General features: G+C 41.7%; 2 protein-coding genes across 3 annotated transcripts; one reads left to right on the top strand and one right to left on the bottom strand.

Moving 5' to 3' along the window:
• Positions 1–477: 477 nt before the first annotated feature.
• On the top strand, positions 478–1688 carry LOC104083536 (chromosome unknown open reading frame, human C12orf65). The gene is made up of 2 exons (XM_009587042.1): positions 478–753; positions 1476–1688. Exons 1-2 carry the CDS (start codon positions 478–480, stop codon positions 1686–1688), a joined length of 489 nt encoding a protein of 162 aa, XP_009585337.1.
• A 1392-nt stretch (positions 1689–3080) lies between these two features.
• Positions 3081–16287, bottom strand: CDK2AP1 (cyclin-dependent kinase 2 associated protein 1). 2 transcript variants are annotated; one of them, XM_009587044.1, is made up of 4 exons: positions 16173–16287; positions 7788–7894; positions 6690–6816; positions 3081–3921 (listed from the first exon to the last, which is right to left on the bottom strand). In XM_009587044.1, exons 2-4 carry the CDS (start codon positions 7863–7865, stop codon positions 3854–3856), a joined length of 273 nt encoding a protein of 90 aa, XP_009585339.1. In that variant the 5' UTR covers positions 7866–7894; positions 16173–16287; the 3' UTR covers positions 3081–3853. The 2 variants fall into 2 exon arrangements, with proteins under 2 accessions (XP_009585339.1, XP_009585338.1); XM_009587043.1 differs by lacking the exon at positions 16173–16287 and adding an exon at positions 7998–8022.
• Between the last annotated feature and the right edge of the window lie 645 nt (positions 16288–16932).

Here is a 16932-nt window from a genome sequence, read left to right on the forward strand (position 1 = left end):
GTGTCGACATGTGCATTGGAGGTACTGTTGCCAGCAAGACGCAACCTGGGCATGAGTGGAGTGTCCACAAAGGCTTCCCAGTCAGACGGTACAGGTCAGACTGCAAGACAGAAATACCCTCTCTTTTCTCTCCTTTTTTTTTTTTTTTAGATATCTTTAGTATTTTCCAAGTGTTGGTAGGAGTACTAACTTACTTACTGTTTTCCAGATCGCTTTCAACAACAAAATAATAATCTTGACTATTTTAAGAAACCTAATTGCAATGACAACCGAAATTCCATTCAGAATGGTAAATATTTCAAGGCAAATGCCTATGAAACGGGTTCAAATATCTTTGAAAATACATCTGAGCATCAAAATATCGCTCAAGACGTGCAGCTAAACTAGATAATCTTAAAACAAGGATTCTCATGGCAGACTCCATTCCCCACCTGTGTTTCAGGTTTCATTCCAGAGAAACTGTGTCCTCAATTCTGTATGAATGTTTCAAGTTTATTTCATTTTACATTGTTACTGAGAGAAGTACGAACACCATCATGGAGACCATGGATTTTGAGGAAGCAGCAATTTTTTCTGCCCCGACTGCCCTTACTTCAGGCAGCAGGAAAGAAGAACTCTTTCAATCTCCTTGAACTAACTGAGGCAGAATTAGAAGAACAGTTTGTAAGAGGTGATGGCCCAGGAGGTCAAGCCACAAATAAGACAAACAACTGTGTTGTCTTGAAGCATATTCCATCTGGGATTGTAGTAAAGGTAATTATATTTTATTTCATTAAGTCACAAACTGCATCATGTTTTCCAAGTCTCCTTTCATAGTAAAGCACAATCACAGTGCAAATGTCATGGAGGGTAAGTTTGTATGTATTATAAAGAATCTCAGCAAGAAGCAGTTTTGGCTATCAGTAGATAAATAAACTTGGGGTCATAGCTGATCTTCCTGGCTTTTGACATGCAGTACTATTTTGTAGTTTTCAATAAAATGTATCTTCATTGTAGTTGCCTTTCAGCGGCAGCTGTCACATTCCTATCCCTCTTGTGAGTTAGTTAGAATGTCTTCCTTAACAAATTGATTATACTCACTTTGCATTCTTTTTCAGCATTGCTCTTGCCTACTTCTTGCGGATTAATACTTTGAAATTAATCTTTGCTTCCTTATCACAAGGGGAAGACACAGTTAAGTTAAACTCAGAAAAAGCTTTTCCAAGGTAATATGGAAGCAATCTTGTTCGCTGACAGAATTAAAGATTAATGCAAAAGCCAGTCTGACAAGTCACAGTAGCAAATAATTATTAGACAGCCTCTCCAAAATATATCACCTGGATACAGAAGTTCCAGTTCTTGGCAGGAGGATGCTCTTGGCTTGGGGGAGAGGGGAGTTTCTTTACTACAATGGCAGGAATATGTAGACTGAAAGGGAAAGCAGAAGAATAAACAGGTTAAAGTTCCAGTAAAAATGTCCTATTATATTTCTTCAGTGTCATCAAACAAGATCAGTGGAGAAGAACCGAAAGATAGCCAGAGAAATCCTGCAGGAAAAAGTTGACCTTTTCTACAAAGGTGAAGATAGTGATATTTTTAAAGAGAAGAAAGCATCAGAGAGGAAGAAGCAAGAGAAAAAAAGAAGAGCAAAGGAAAACCTAGAAAGGAAAAAGCATTTTAAAGAGATGCAACAACTGGATAAGAAATAAATGTGTGAAATACTGACTTGCCCTAGTAGGGTAAGGGAAACGTTTGTCGTTATACCTAAACACAGTTTTCAAACTAACAGATGATGTAGGGCTTCATAAGCACAACTGAAATACTGAGTAGTGACCTGCTATTACTGTAAAACCGAAGTGATAAAAGCAGTCATGTATTCCTACTTCTGTCTGCCATCATCTCATTAATCACATTTAGCAATCAGTTTTTCTGCCAAGTACAGAAGATGATAAACCAATCCTTGTTAAAAGGAACTATAAACTTTCCACCATTGTTAATATAGACAAAAAAAAATTCAATAGATCGCCTTCTCCCTGGATGATACCTTATGATGCTTCGTAGGAGTTCCAACACATAAGGAGAACAGCCCTAAAAGGTTGTAACTTTCCATCCTTACTCAGGGAATGCCTCTGCTGACATAAATCCTTTATAAACAGTGACCAGGTTTAGACAGTGGTTCTGATGGTGTGAACAGACATGCTGATGGAAGAGACACCGGTCACTGGTTGCTTCCTTCAGATCTGTTAGCTGAACAAATGCTCTGTCCTACTCAATTCTGAATGAAGTTTAAAAAGAAGCTTTATAAATCTTACCTGGAGTGACGATGAGCATTGGAGGGGAAGGCAGTCCTGCAAGTGAGGGTTGGTCAGTCGTGTTCTTCCAGTTCAAAGGTAAAATCGGGCCATTACAGAGAAAGAACAACATGCGCTGGAAGCTGCCTCCCAAGGCAACAGAATCCAGCTGATCCAAGCTGTGAAGTAATTAACCTTGCCTCTTAATACTGTATTTTCTTCAAGTATCCATAGCTCCATATGTATTAGATATCCCAGATATCCTATCTTAGGACTTAGATTTGATTGTACAATAGTGAATGACAGTCATTTATTATGTTTATGCTGTGCTGCAGTTAAGCTTGCGCATTTTGGTATCTTCACTCATTTTGACAGTTTCCCATTTTGTGCAAATACATGCAGCTGCTTTTCCTTTGTTACTGTTACTTTGGAACCACTAGTGAAGTATACTTTCCTATTTTGATCCTGTTAAGAACTCTTAATTGCTTAAACAGAACTTCTCTTTAATTTTTGCACAGCACCCTCACCGGCCGCCACCAAGTTCTCACCTTCAGCAGTGAAGGGAGAGCGCTTCAAGAACTGAAGCCACAGTATGTATTTTGAAAGCAATGGAGACTACAAGCAACGACACGTCTTCTTACAGAGATCGACAGCATCTGGACTGTACCACGGATGGAAACTCTCCAGCAATCTGCAGGCCTGTTCCCTTGTCTGTTCCTGAACTTGAGCCTCCTGCATGAAGGTTAAATCTTTATCTGTTTAGAGTTATTGTTCATGGAATATGAATCTGATTAAACTGACTGTACATAGTTTTAATACAAACTGTTAATGAAAATAAGCTTTATTACGTCAAGTAATAAATACATACAAAGATGCAAATAACAGTTTTAGTAATTTATCCAGAATTTTCGTTTTTTTGCAAACTTTAAACTGAAATCTCCAGCCTTAATGTAGAAATTAGCTTTCCAGGACCTTGTTATTATTTAATAGGTTTCCCTATTTTCCATATAACTCATGCACTTTAAATGGACTTCAAAGCACTAACAGTCATGCAAATGTTTATGCAAAACGAACAAAAAAGGAAAAATATGAGAAGGGGAAGGTTATTTCTAAGCAGGGTCTATGCTGTATGACAAATTGTGACTTAGCAGACTACTAGGTACAGCATGCTATTCTGCATTTATTAAAAAAAATCCTTAGAGCTTATGTCAAACTTTGAAAGATTGACAGTTTGGGGTTAAGTGAATATAGTCAAAGGAAAAAAACAGAATGAGACTGTGGCTGGATAAGAAGAGAACTGAAATATAGCCTGGGAGAGAAAGAGCATTCCTCTGCATGCAGTTCAGTTTTCATGTTTTAGAAACATTTTAGGGAGTTTTAACGTCTTTACAAAATGCAACCCCTCAGTAAGTTGAAAAAATCCTTGTCTTCTCAGTCTTAACTATACATTTTTGTAAGGGCAAAACAAGAAAGGTAAAACATTCAAAATAAAGGAATTTGTCTGAATGTTTGAAGAGTCAAAAGGAATAAGTGTTACTTTTTCTTCATTAAGAGATGGAAAATCTTGCAACTGAATTAATGGGCTAGGATCTTGCATTTCGTTCCGTCTCAGCCAAGCATTCCCGAACTAATCCTCTAGCATGAATAATGCCTGCAAAAGAATTGTACGTATTTTAAATCATCTCATTCAGGTCACACTTGCAATGACAGTCCAGAGAAAGGTTTACGTATTTCTGTCCCGAGTTGCCAAGGCTACCACAGCATGCCTCAGAAAAGGGAGAGATCCCTCGCTTCCCAAACATCAGCTGCTGCTAAACTTAAGTTTGTTTTCCCAAACTGGCATCATAAATTGAAAAGGGACTAAACCAGGAATCAGAGCATGGTAAGATTTGTAGGTCTGCAGTGACAGGTGTATCTTAATGTGCAGTACAGGCCTATTTAAAATCAGAGACTTAACACAAAATAAAAAAAAAAATCATTTTACCTACTTTATTTTGCTACAGTGGAGAGAAAAAAAATACAAAGTTATTTGGGGAGTCATTTTAGCAAGCTCTAAAAGTCTTAATACCTTGGGATAGTTCTCCTCGGAGAGGATGCATCAAAATCCAAGCCTTCATAATACTGCTTAAACACAAGTTGTATCTCTTGTAAGAATAATAAGAAATTTTTTATAGTGTGTGCAAAAAGTTACCTCCTAACACTGGCTCAGCTCCCAGTGTAAATCATCACCACTTTACATGCTGCCATATCTACTCTCATCTGATAGACATAATGTGGAATTTTCCACTACCAGTCCTGTTGCCTTGAGTTCCAGCAATCTGGACCTTGATTCTTAATCCTGGAACTAAATCTAGATTCATGTTCACAGAGCTGCTGAAAGAACAGAACTTGAGATAGATTTTAAAATGAAAGAAGGACAGATTTTTCTACAACAAACGAGGTTCTATTTTACTTACAGGACAAGATAGATGATTTCTCTGCTCAATCATGCTCCTTAACAAGGTGGAGAAAGGACAGTAAGGCAATAGATGAGGTTTAATCTCTATTTAGAGATAATGGATTCTCTTTCTAGAAGGCTGCTAGCCCAGATCACAGCAACGGCCTTTACATCCAAGGACTACTGACTTGGGACTTGACGGGTACAGACAAGTAAAGCAACTGTGGGATGCAGAAACACGTACTCAAAGCAGTGCATTAGACCTGGATCTGGTGGCAGGACGCCCAGTTTATGCAGCAGAACTACCCTGAATTATGTACAACACTGGGAATTTGGCCAATTTTAAAGGTCAGTAGCCTCTGTGCTTAGGAGCGGGTGGAGCTGGGGACAGGGACTTTATTCAGGAATAACCTCCGCATGGCCATGGAGGCTGCAGTCACGTGGCTACCTTCAATCACTTTTGCTCTCACACTTGCCCATGCTCCTTCAGCCATTAGGCTCCCAAAAGGGAAAAAAAAAAAAAAGAGAGGTATGTTTGTGACCAAAAGATGGCAGCAGAAAGTATTTATTTGGGATTCTTTGCAACACTGGCAAGTCACAGTGGCCGCACTGAATCTTAAACCTACGTTAGCCCACGAACTAAATACTCACTGCAAGAAGCAGCAAAACAACAACTCCTCACCGAACTGAATCATTCAGTTCAGAGAATGTCTGCATCTCTCCCGGTCTCTCTCAAGTTGTCTCCATTAGCCTATTGCCATTCATGATCTATTAATACTGACTCAGGCAATGCAATAAAGAGAGACTCCAGCAACATTGATTTTAGCTGGGCCAGATTCCACTTACCACTCATCAGCAGACTTTATTGCATCCTTTCCCAGAACAGCTACTAGTCATTTTATTGCATGTCATGGCAGATATATTACTCTCCTGTAATGGTTGAGCCTTAAATAAAGCTTTGTAGTCTTGGGTAAATGTAAGGGGGATTTGCAAGGTGGTGAAGTTAGTCTGTTACAGTAACATTCCCATTCAGAGATGAATGCATGAGCCAAACTCAGCACAAGGACCAAGGAAAGGGAGGAAAAAGTAACTACATTATACTGGCAAAGGACAGAACTGCCAGCACAACTGTTGTCGATGGCCTTTCAGGGTCATTTCAGGAGCTGGAGCAGTGGAATGTCCCTCTGCTCCTTCAGAAATATCCCTCCCATGTCCCCTGCAGAGGACAATGTCAAGCTGATGTCAGCAGCGGGGCATGCAGGGGTTTCTTTTACTCTGCAAGGAAAGGGCATTTATTACCCCTTTTAGCTGACAAAGCAAAGCTAAAGAGACCTCATCAGCCAGGCCTAAAAGCTTCTATGTCCCTTACTAGTGGACTCTTAATGACATCCACTTGACACCAGGTAATGGAGCCTAAGCAGCCCAGCACTCTACACAGAGGAGGAAGGTGTGTTTGACATCTCAGTCTGAACGGCCTTCACTGACAACCTTTTTTTTTTTTTGCAGCTCTTCTCTCCACCAGCCTCAGTGTGAATTACCACAATGTAGTATTTCTTTAGGCAAAATGCACTTCAGTAAAGACTCTTGGGTCAAGTAGATGGGTGATGTATACGAGAAAAAGTAAACAATGCTTGGTTGTATATTTTGGAGACTGGCAAGAAAAGGAAATTGAAGGGGCAAGTAAGTCACCAGCAACCTAGCAGCACGTACCCATTAGACACCTTAAGGGTTCAGAAATAAGGTTTGAATTATTAACTGAAACTCCCCTTGTGCACATGAAACACATTTGGTCACTGGTTTATCTATCAAATACAGCATGAATAGAGTATCCCAAGGTTTCAGTTGCTTGTTTAGTTTAATGATGAGCTCAAGACAGCTGTCTCCTTTCAAAGGAAACAGTTGTCATGAAGCTGAATACAAGTAGTCAGTGCACGAAGTGTATGTGACACAACTTTTTCTTTTTTAATAAATTTAAACATTACCTCTTTTTAGTCTCTCCATCGCACTTTTACTCCCAGCGTATGTGGGTCTAATCTCTTTTCCTAATTCTTCTATGATAGCTAGAAGTTCTGCATATTTGCTTTGCGGTACTTGACTGCTGCTGGTACCCTGTAGTTGAAAGTAGATTAATCTCAATTAAATACTGCTGAAAACAAAACAATTACAACAACAGCAACTGGAAATTCATGGAGGACCAGAAATAGCCCTGGAAGCCACTTTTTTTTATTTAAAAAAAAAAAAAATTCAGGTTTATTATATAAACATGATTTTCTTTTTGCAGTTGCGGCTACAGTTGGACACAATGCTACGTGCTCTTCAAAAATTGGGATCAACTGGAAGGATGCAGCTCAAGATTGGGACCTTAGGTGGGACACAAGTTAAAACCGTCCTGCAAGAACAGCAAACTGAGAACTGCTTATTTAACTCTCTTTCTGCTTTTTCAATGTTTAGGTGTGTATTTTGTGGAGAAGTTAGCTAGGCAAGGAGAGTGAGTAGCAGATATAAACAAAACTGGCCATATGATAAGGGAAATCCTATGAAGTCAAAATACATTTCACAGAAAGTTTACCGCCGGATTCCTGAAGCAGCCCATAGGACTGTCTGTGAGACTAAATTTTAGAGTATAAATTTGCCAAAGAAAAACAGTATAAAAATACTCATTTTTTAACAAATAATTTTGAAATCTATCAAATACAGCATGAATAGAGTGAGACTAAATTCATGAGACTAAATTTTAGAGTATAAATTTGCCAAAGAAAAACAGTATAGACATATTCATTTTCTAACAAATAATTTTGAAATACGTTAGAGCCCTTATGATCAGAACATAACTCAAGACTCGTTTCACTGTGACTCAGAAGAGATGGGACTAACAGTTAATTAGTAACCAATCTCACTCAGCACTCTGCTTAGTCTAATTTGATCCCAAGACACGTGCGATGAATCAGTCTGCCATTTGGGTTTGATTTCACATCTTGGTGGGAGGGAGGAACACCTCAGATTACAGGCCACAATCCATGCTACTACGCAAACGTAGGGTCAGTGATCGGATTAAAGAAAAACAACAAGCAGAGCGGTACCTGCATCCCTTGTGTATAGCCTAGAGATGGGGGTCCATAGTCATTTAGAAGCTGTCTGTATTGCGCAGATGTTGCCATACTTGTGGAGGGAGAGTGAACGCTCCCAGCTGTAAAAGAAAAAAAAAAAATGTTATTATCTAAAGATTAATTAGTCTGTTACACTGGGACACATTTTAGATCACTTTTTTCTAAAGCTGTGACCTCTCTCACCTTTGTCTAAGCCCACTAATGCCATTTCAGAGTCACGCTATTTGTCAGGAAAAGAATGGTTAAATTAATGCTTCTCTAACGTTTGCTGTACATTTGAAAATAGCACGGCCTGCAACATTATCAGTACAAATTGTTTGCCTAAAAGTGAAACAGAGTGTAGCATGACAGGTTGTTCTGCCTAGACAAACTGTAACTATTAAGGAGCCCTATTTTTGCATATATACATTCCACATAGATGAGTCTAATGTACTGTACTATTTTTACTTTTTCAGTGCAAGTTATCTGAAAGTAATTTTGCAACTCAAAGTGTCATCACATGGTCAATGCAAGTTACCCTCAGTACTATTTTCAGCCAATGCCAAAACTATTCATAGGGAACAGTCAGTTGAGGTATATCAGATCTGCTGCTCATTGTACGACATCGGAGGCGAAGAGTGCTACCATTATTCCTCTCTGTGTGATACAAACATTTTTAGCCAGTCATATTGTGCTATATAAGTAAACCAAAGGAAAAATAACATCACTTCCGGTTATGGTTACTTTTCTAAAGTTATAAAAGATTACATTCAGATCTACAGGGTTTTGAGTCAGCTAAGAGTTACAGAAACAGACTCTAATGTGACCATTGCCAAACTGCTCCAGAAATGAACAATCAAAACACTTCTTCCCCCTTGTCCCCCACCGGTAAGAATTTGGGTTTGAGAAACAACTTTTAGATTTTTCTTAGGGGGCTTAATTATGCTGCCTATTTCACAACGGTGTTAGAGGACCTGCTGATTATGGACTGTACACTCAGGACTAAAGGAGCATTACACCATTCAACTTGTTCACTCTTGCAGCTGAAGTGCCCCTGCATCCACTGATGCTGCTGTCTTTGCCTGTAGGCACAGACACAGACTGCCTGCTGTCTGAAAAAATCTTCCCCCTTACAAACTCCTTTGCTGAAAATTCCCAACTGTCTTTCTTATGAGGAACAGATCTCATTTACCAGCCTTCATTTAAATCTAAATTAAACTGATGCTAGAAGTCACTGGGGCTCAGAACTATATAAATCTCTAGCTTTGTTTTAAAGTTGCAAGTGATTTCATTCATATTTTCCCCTCACTACAAAAAGAAAGAGCCAGCAGTTACACTGTAAAAGGCACTGCTGAATATACTGGAACAGACTCTTGTCCTCAGTTGGGAAGTCTCTTTGCACTTCAGAATTAATCACAGGATATCATTGTGGTGTTGTCTTCATTACAAGAAGAGAGTGTGTTCTTAATTTTAACTACTTAAGCGGATGTGAAATCCTAAAAAAGCTAAATTGCGCTGGTCACTAGGTCACCTTAAAAAAAGCAAGGTTTCTCTCTGTCTTTAACTAAAGCTGCTAAATTTTATGGCATTACAATCTGCATTTCCATTGCTAAGGTTTCACATTTTGCTAAAGCCTAGTAAAACCCCAAAAAACTAAACAGACCCGTAGAGTACGGCACTGTGAAGGAACACCACAGTTGTCAGCTATTCTCTCAATTAGTTCTTCACATTATCAGCTCAAAATACATGCACAATTGTAAGATTTCTGTATGTACAATTCAAGTCAGTATTTCAAGTCCAGATGACTGAACTTCAACAGTTATCAAACATGACAGAACAGCAAACCGCATCTTTCCTCCAAGGACTTCAAAATGCTTCAAAAACATTAATGAGCCCCTTGTGCGGCAAGGTAAGAAGGTTTAATTACATCAATTAAGCAGAGAAAGACTTAAGCGATTTTTCCTCATGTACAGTAAAACAAAAGACTCATCCTGCAAAGACTTGTTCCTGAACTGTTATTGCAAGCAGTCACATACAAGACCGGAGAGCTCCAAACTGGTTCAGAATTAAGGCAAGGACTCTGATGACCAGGCTCAGGAATCCTGCTCTACCCACTGAGCAAACTTTAGCTGCAGCCCATGCGAAACAAAAAACAATTTATCGCCACCATATTGGTTAATGATAATATAGTACAGATAGTTTAGTGATCAGATTATGTTGGCTTCAGCAATGACACGTGCTTGGTCTGTACAAAATAACACAGCAGCGTATGTCTAGGTAAGAAAGAAAACCCTACTAGAAACGCGATGTGCCAAGACAAAGCAGCGAATCTAGGGGCTGACTGAGAAAGTTTCACAGATGTGAAATCCAGCAACATACGGCGTTGCAGTGGACAGTAGTTGTTCTCAGCATGGGAGCTTGAATCCAACAGTGACTCGGTCAACACTGAATGACAAAAACAAACAAGAACTTTCAGTAGGCAACTATGAGTAAGAACCTGCCGCCGGAGTTGGAGCATCGCTCCGGATTTGAATTAGCAGTCAGATCAGTAGAGTGGCGTCGCCTCGGCAGCCAGGGGTGCTGTATTGTCTACTGTACCCACGACATATGCAGAGCTGTGCTGCAGACACTAGAGGCCATTGCTGAGTACGGCATGCCCTGCCAAATGACAGATCGTGGTAACCATGGTGAGTTTACCCGTTTCTTTGCAGTCTGCATCAAAAATGTAATAAGACATAATGCCATGCGCCGACCACTTTATCAGCAGCAGCAGGCCCAGAGAACAAAGAAAAGGATTTGAGTTGGCCATGGTACCAGCCTCCATACACCCATGTCAGAACTTGTGCCAGTCAAACTCCGCTGGAGGGGGAAAAAAAATGAAAAATCCTTGATTTCACCTCAATTTAAGACGATGCAATCATGAAAATGAAATTAATTGTGGGGGTATTAGTACCTCACAGGGTTAACGGACCTTGAGCTTTTTGACCTATCACTTTGTATGTTAATCTCACGGAGAAGCCCTGGGTCTTGGATGACTATTACTCAATTAACCCAAAATACATCTGCATGTCTGAACATCCTGTATATCTCAGATTAAAAAAAAAAAAAAAATAATCACCAGCTATTGCTATTATAGTTAGCATGAAAAATTAGGCCAGGAAGTCCCAGAGTCAATACCCAGTCAAAAATCAGTGTGATGATTAGGTATTCACTAGAGAGAAAAAAGGAGCGGGGATCTAAATTGAGGCTTGCTCTCTCACGTTAAAATGACAATGGAGACAAGACAGTTAAGAACTGACAGAATCGAAAGGGGAGTGTGCTGGGTACTGAATTTAAGTGACACCCTGTATCACATCCCAAATTGTTAGTGCTTGCTGCTGTTTAAAACCTGAATTAGTATACACACTTTCCTCCCTCCACTTTCCTAATTAAATGTACACAAAACCTCTTATATATCCATTTATTCTTGTGCCAACAATGTCTTTTATTTCTGTATTCAAACAGAAGACTGCCAGAAGCATTTTTCCCCACAAAAATATAGTGATTTTCTTGTTAATCGATCTTTATTAATTGGGGGGCGGGGGCTAACAATACAGCAAACAGAAATGAGATTTTTGTGTCAAAATCTCTTCCTTCCAGCAGTCTCTCTGAGCCCAAATTAACACCTTGGGAGACAAAGGATCTAGAAACAATCTTTGTTTGCCTAAACTCCCACTGACCAGGAATCTTGCCATTAATTTCTGATATGTTTGTAGGGATCCCTTCAGCTCCTTTGCTACTGTCTCCAAGCCTGAGCAATGATACCAATTTGCTGATCTAAGTTTTAATTCTTAATTCTATTGCTGCTGCTTGCGGGAAGAATAACTGGGAAGGCAGCTTACTGTGCACCCTGCAAGGAAGCAATGGGAGCAGGAACGCTGGGGTACATTCACCTGATCCACTCCCAGCAGATGCCATGGCATCTACACAGCTCAACTGCCACCCTGTTTTACTCTCACAAGCAGCAAAGTAAAATCAGGAATATTTACTCAACTCACCGAGTTACTCATGTAGAACTGACTTAGACAAGCCAAGAGCCAACCCCATTGGATACGTGTTTCTCTACTACCCTGTACTTTGTAAGATCCTATAAAACTGCACAGGTAAACTCCTGCCATTTTACAAACTCTTTCTACACATGAATATGACAGCACATAAGAAGAAATACTTGTAGCCTGGAGTTTATCCAAGGTACATGGTATAGTCTGTGAAATCTACTGCTTCTACCTCTATTTCACAGTCTCTTCAAGCTGAGGTTGCTTGCAACATAAAGGCTGTTGCTGTTTAGATGGCTAGCAGCCATCACCTCTTTATATAAAGCCCGGTGCTGGGGGTTACTGCCTCTGCCACACAACTGGAGGACATTCCTCATCTGCTTCAGATGATGGCAGTTCGATTCCTGACAGTATGCGGTATGAGACAACCAGGCTGGAATATTTTAACTGAGAGGATATAAATTTTTGTGTCCTAAACCGGACAACTTTGCAAGAAAACACATGAGAAATGTTCATGTAAGCTGCTCTGCCAACGTACATTGCAAGGCATCTTGAAGCACAAGGGGAGCAGTAACATCTTCAACCAGCACACCCATTTCTGCAGCAAGTATCTGAACACAACCTGAATCACAGTTGTAGTGTTTTGGCTGACTACAAGAATATTTGATTCCTTAGCCCTCTATGCACTTTGGTTTAAGTTCAACAAGAACTCCTTGCCATCCATGGGACACCGCATGCATGTCTACACAAGCAGATCTACTGCATAACCAAGCCACACACTGAACTCTGCAGGAGTTCCCAACCCAGAGCAAAAACAGACAGCCCCCATTTCCCTCAACCTTCCAATAAATTTTTAATTTAAAATAATGGACCCCATCCTCATTTGCACAAAACATTCCTAATATTCCTTGTATTTTCACCCAATATTTCCCCCTTAAACAGCCCTCGTGGTAGAAACAGACCTTTCTTTGAATAAAACTATCTCCTTTTAAAAAAATCCAGAGCGCACACACATAAATACGTTCTCAAGAACTAGGACATTCTTTATCGTAACAGCCAGAGGCCTTGCTCTTTTGATCTATCACACTCTGGGCCTTTCCCCTAGTACTCTCGTTCTATTTAATTTTTCCATGTGGCTAAACGGTCATGTTTTATATCTCCTCTTCCTACCCTCCGCCTTTTTTTTTTTTTTAAATCAGAAAAACAAAAGACAGTCACTTGGACTCCCCACCATTCTTCTTTTCTAGCTTAAGACATAGGATATTTCTACACGAGCAAGTTATTTGGCACAACAGGAAAGGATCAAAAGATGAAAGCATTTGGTACATGTACACCACATGTAGTTGGGGTGAGTGGGTGCGACTTAAGACTAGATTTTAGTCTGGTCCCCCAGACTAAGTGTCTGTATCGTGGGTATGGTTCAAAGCTGCCCAATCTTTGGTTTAGACGCTTGTGTTCCCACTAAGGAATGAAGCATCAGTGTTGCACAACTGGAGCAGAGCTTCTGGTTTACTTTTAGCCAAAAGGAATCAAGTTAGCATGAACCAAAACCATGCAACTCAACCAACATGTGATGGGTGCAAATGATGAGGAGATTTGCTGATTGTGAAAACTATACCATTGCTCTGAAGCTAAATACTCAGGTAGTCAAAGCCAAAAATGCCAGTTTTCTATCTGTCCAAACAAGTCCACCTGAAAATTGCTAATTCTGAAACATGTTTAGCGTGCTTCTTTTCAGATCATTTTTAACTTCACATGGACTTCAAGAAATCGGGGAACCAGCAAATTTCAGTTTGAATCGGAGGGGGGAATGTATTTCCTAGAAATTATCCCCTCTGCTAAGGCATGAGCACTTTGCTTTCTGCTCTGCCTACAAAGAGTATTCTTTCCAGTACTCCCACTCCAAAAACAACCTCTCAATATGGACAATATCAAACATAAGCTGTCTCTATAAAGGGCGACAAGCAAGCCATTTGCTCATGCAAGTCTGCACTGCAGTCTTAATAATATAAGGAATGGCCTAGTGTGCTTGCTATCATTTCTCAGGACTGAATGAAATCGGTCTCTCCAGTTGCAAGCTACAGCCCCAGTTAGGGAAACTATTTTCATTTCACCTCTCAGTGAGAATTTGCACTTTTCACCAAGAAACTTCTGGTTGTTGTGAGGTGCGGCAGGTGCACTGACAGCCCTGTTGGTCCTCAGCTACAGCAGTACCTGTTGTACAGGTCACCACTTGTTCATGCAGAGCCAAGACGCAGCTCCTTCCCTTGTCACAGTCTGCTGGAATTTGTTTTTCCAGATCCTACATACAACAGTTTTTAAGCTTTATTGCAGGAACAGAGTTTTGTCTTGAAACCAGACATTTCTGCAAGAATTAGAATAAAACTAAAGGAAAATCCCAAGCTGTTTCTGCTGGCTTCTGTATCTTAAAACTACTTTTCTCTGACCTGTGCATACTCTGAACAAAATAGGAATGCTGGTGAATATCCGCAGAGCCAGAAAACACATGGAAACAAGGGGAAAGGCAAACTACAGACCAGTTCACAGCTGGTGTAACTCTCTCTGGTTCCACTGAAGTCAATGGAGATGCTCTACTTCACCTCAGCTCAGCAGCTGGCCCTCTTACAGAGAAATAGAGTCAAACAATATGAAACACAAGACAGACGAGGAAGAAACTACTTCGCAGGATTCAGTATGATAAACAAGAGAATACAAACAAATCAAAACATGGCTGTTTAGAAAGGGTAACAGAGGTTCCCCTGGGACACTGCAGGGTCAGGTGAGGCTGGGAAGGCAGAGCCACAGCATCGCAGGTCCCTAACAGAGCGCCTTTTTGCCACCCAGGCAGAAAAGGTGCTTGGGCAGGAGATTAAATAGGGGTCCCCAAGCACAGTTTGGAACTGACAGTCTGAGGTGCTACACACAGGGGCCCAATTCCCAGAGCACAGGCCCTCCAGGAAGGTGACTGATAATTTGGACAAAACACCCTGGGCCAAGCGTCACCACTGACCTGGGCAACAGGGAAGAGGAATAGGCACCAAATTCTGCTGTAACAACACATTCTTCTTCCCTCAGCCTGGTGTAAGGCAGAGGAGCAAGCACCCAGATGCTTCCAGCATCCTGAGTCACTTGCGGAGCAGCTGCATTTTCCTCACCCGCAGTCATCCCCAAATCTGCCGACAACCCACGAAGGCTTCCTCCCCATGTTTCCTCCCCCCCGAACAGCTCCTCTCCCTCAGGACTTCAGTCCAGGTTTTTGAGTCCCCAACATGCTCCCCTGCAAGAACAGAGCACAGTCACCCACCAACCACAACTGCTTCATCTCACTGATCCACTTACTGAATGCAGTTTAAACATGATTTTGCAGAGTGGCCACTCTCAGTCTAAACTTGAAAGGAGTTAGCTCTGCAGCAAGGACGCAGCTCCAGGAGCTGAGTCGACACTGCCTTTCCAAATACTCCTGCACCAGAAGCCCTGCACTGCAGGGAAGCAGCATTACCTCCCGGAGGAAAATCCCTGTGAGATCCACAGCTGGCCAGAGCCCTCCGTCGGCCGAGACCAAAATATTCAGCATTCATACAGAGAGGCTTCTGCAGGGCTGATTTCAGGCCAAAAGGGACAGATTTCCTGTTTTCCTCTCCTCTGCAGGACAGGGCGGGGGGGTCCTTCACCCCAGGTTTGGAAGCAAACCTAGGATTTCTACTCCTGGCTGAGGGGCATTTAATTTAAGCACAATAGAGAAGCAATCTCCTTCAATCCAGAATTAAGCTCCAGAAAGGAGGGGGCCATTTGCAGTCATATCACTCTGAATGCGATATGTGCAACTGCAAGGACTGCTTTGTCTAACTCCCTTGGCCTTAGGCCACGGTGCTGGCAATACCACTAGCTAGAGGAAGAGCTGGTGCGTGAGGATAATGGCAGAAGACAGGGAGGGAAGAGAGCCCATTTTGGATTCAGAGGAAGACGTTCTTTCATTGAAAAGATTCTGGGGGTGTTGAGGATGATCCGAACTCAGAAGAGAGGACAACTTAGACAGGAATAGTTCCAGCATGACAGCAAACTGCTGCTAACTTGCCATTACGAGGAAAAAAGGAGCGGGGAGGGGGGAAGGGAAAGATAAAACTGCATGAAAGACTCTAAAATCCTGATCGCAGCCGGAGCGTTAGAAAGCACACAGACACGGCAGCAAGAGGACTGGAGACAGAAACTTCACCACTCAGCTCGCATTGTGAGCGGCATGTCTGACCCGGGATTTTGCAGTCCTCACTCACAGCGCAGCCAGACTCGGATCCCCCCCATTGCATGACCTAATCCCCACCCCTCACCCACCATCGCAAAATACCACCTTTGTTTTCCCTGCAATTTTACGGCTGTTCCGGAGAGCAAGGCACAGGTTCTCGTGGGAGCCGACAGGAGAACGGTTTCCCTTGCTGGGCTTTGTTTTGTTTCTTTTTTCCTCCGGTGACACTTCTGCTTTTTGTCAAACAATCCTTAGCATATCCCCTGCTTCCTGACCCCGTTGCAGAGCAGCGCTCGGGCCCACGGTGCTCCCCACACACAAGCCAGGCACACCGAGCCTTTACAGGCTCGCAGCCCCACCGAGCTCAGCTCCACGCAGGACCAAAGTGTCTGAGGCACAGGGGACCTCGGTTCATCCACCAGCTGGTGACGGTTCCTTGCAGTAAAGTAAGATTGCCGCTCTCCTGGCAGCTAGAGTAGAGGTGCATCTTGTTGACCCCTTTCGTTCATCAATCTCCCAGGATTACAACCACAAACGGCGCTGTAAAAATCACCGAGGCAGATTTCCCTCCCTCCTAAACCCAACTGCAAAACTTTCCCTTCTCAACAGAGAAAAAAAAAAAAAAAAAAAAAAAAAAAAACCAGCCTTATTTCTGGCTGCGGATGGTCTGATGCCAGCCCTGCAGGCTGGGGCTGCGGGGAAGGGAGAAGGGAACATTATTTTTTTAAGTCAGAACCAACTTCTCCATTTTGGTTCTGTTCAACACTAGCCGACGCGCACAGATTAGCGAGATCCCCTCCAAATATCCCACAGCGAAGCAATTGCTGCTGCGGCTTTGTTCAGACTGCACCGATTTACACACACT

This window comes from Fulmarus glacialis, unplaced genomic scaffold (genome assembly GCF_000690835.1).
Source record: "Fulmarus glacialis isolate BGI_N327 unplaced genomic scaffold, ASM69083v1 scaffold19091, whole genome shotgun sequence".
Taxonomy (NCBI): domain Eukaryota; kingdom Metazoa; phylum Chordata; class Aves; order Procellariiformes; family Procellariidae; genus Fulmarus; species Fulmarus glacialis.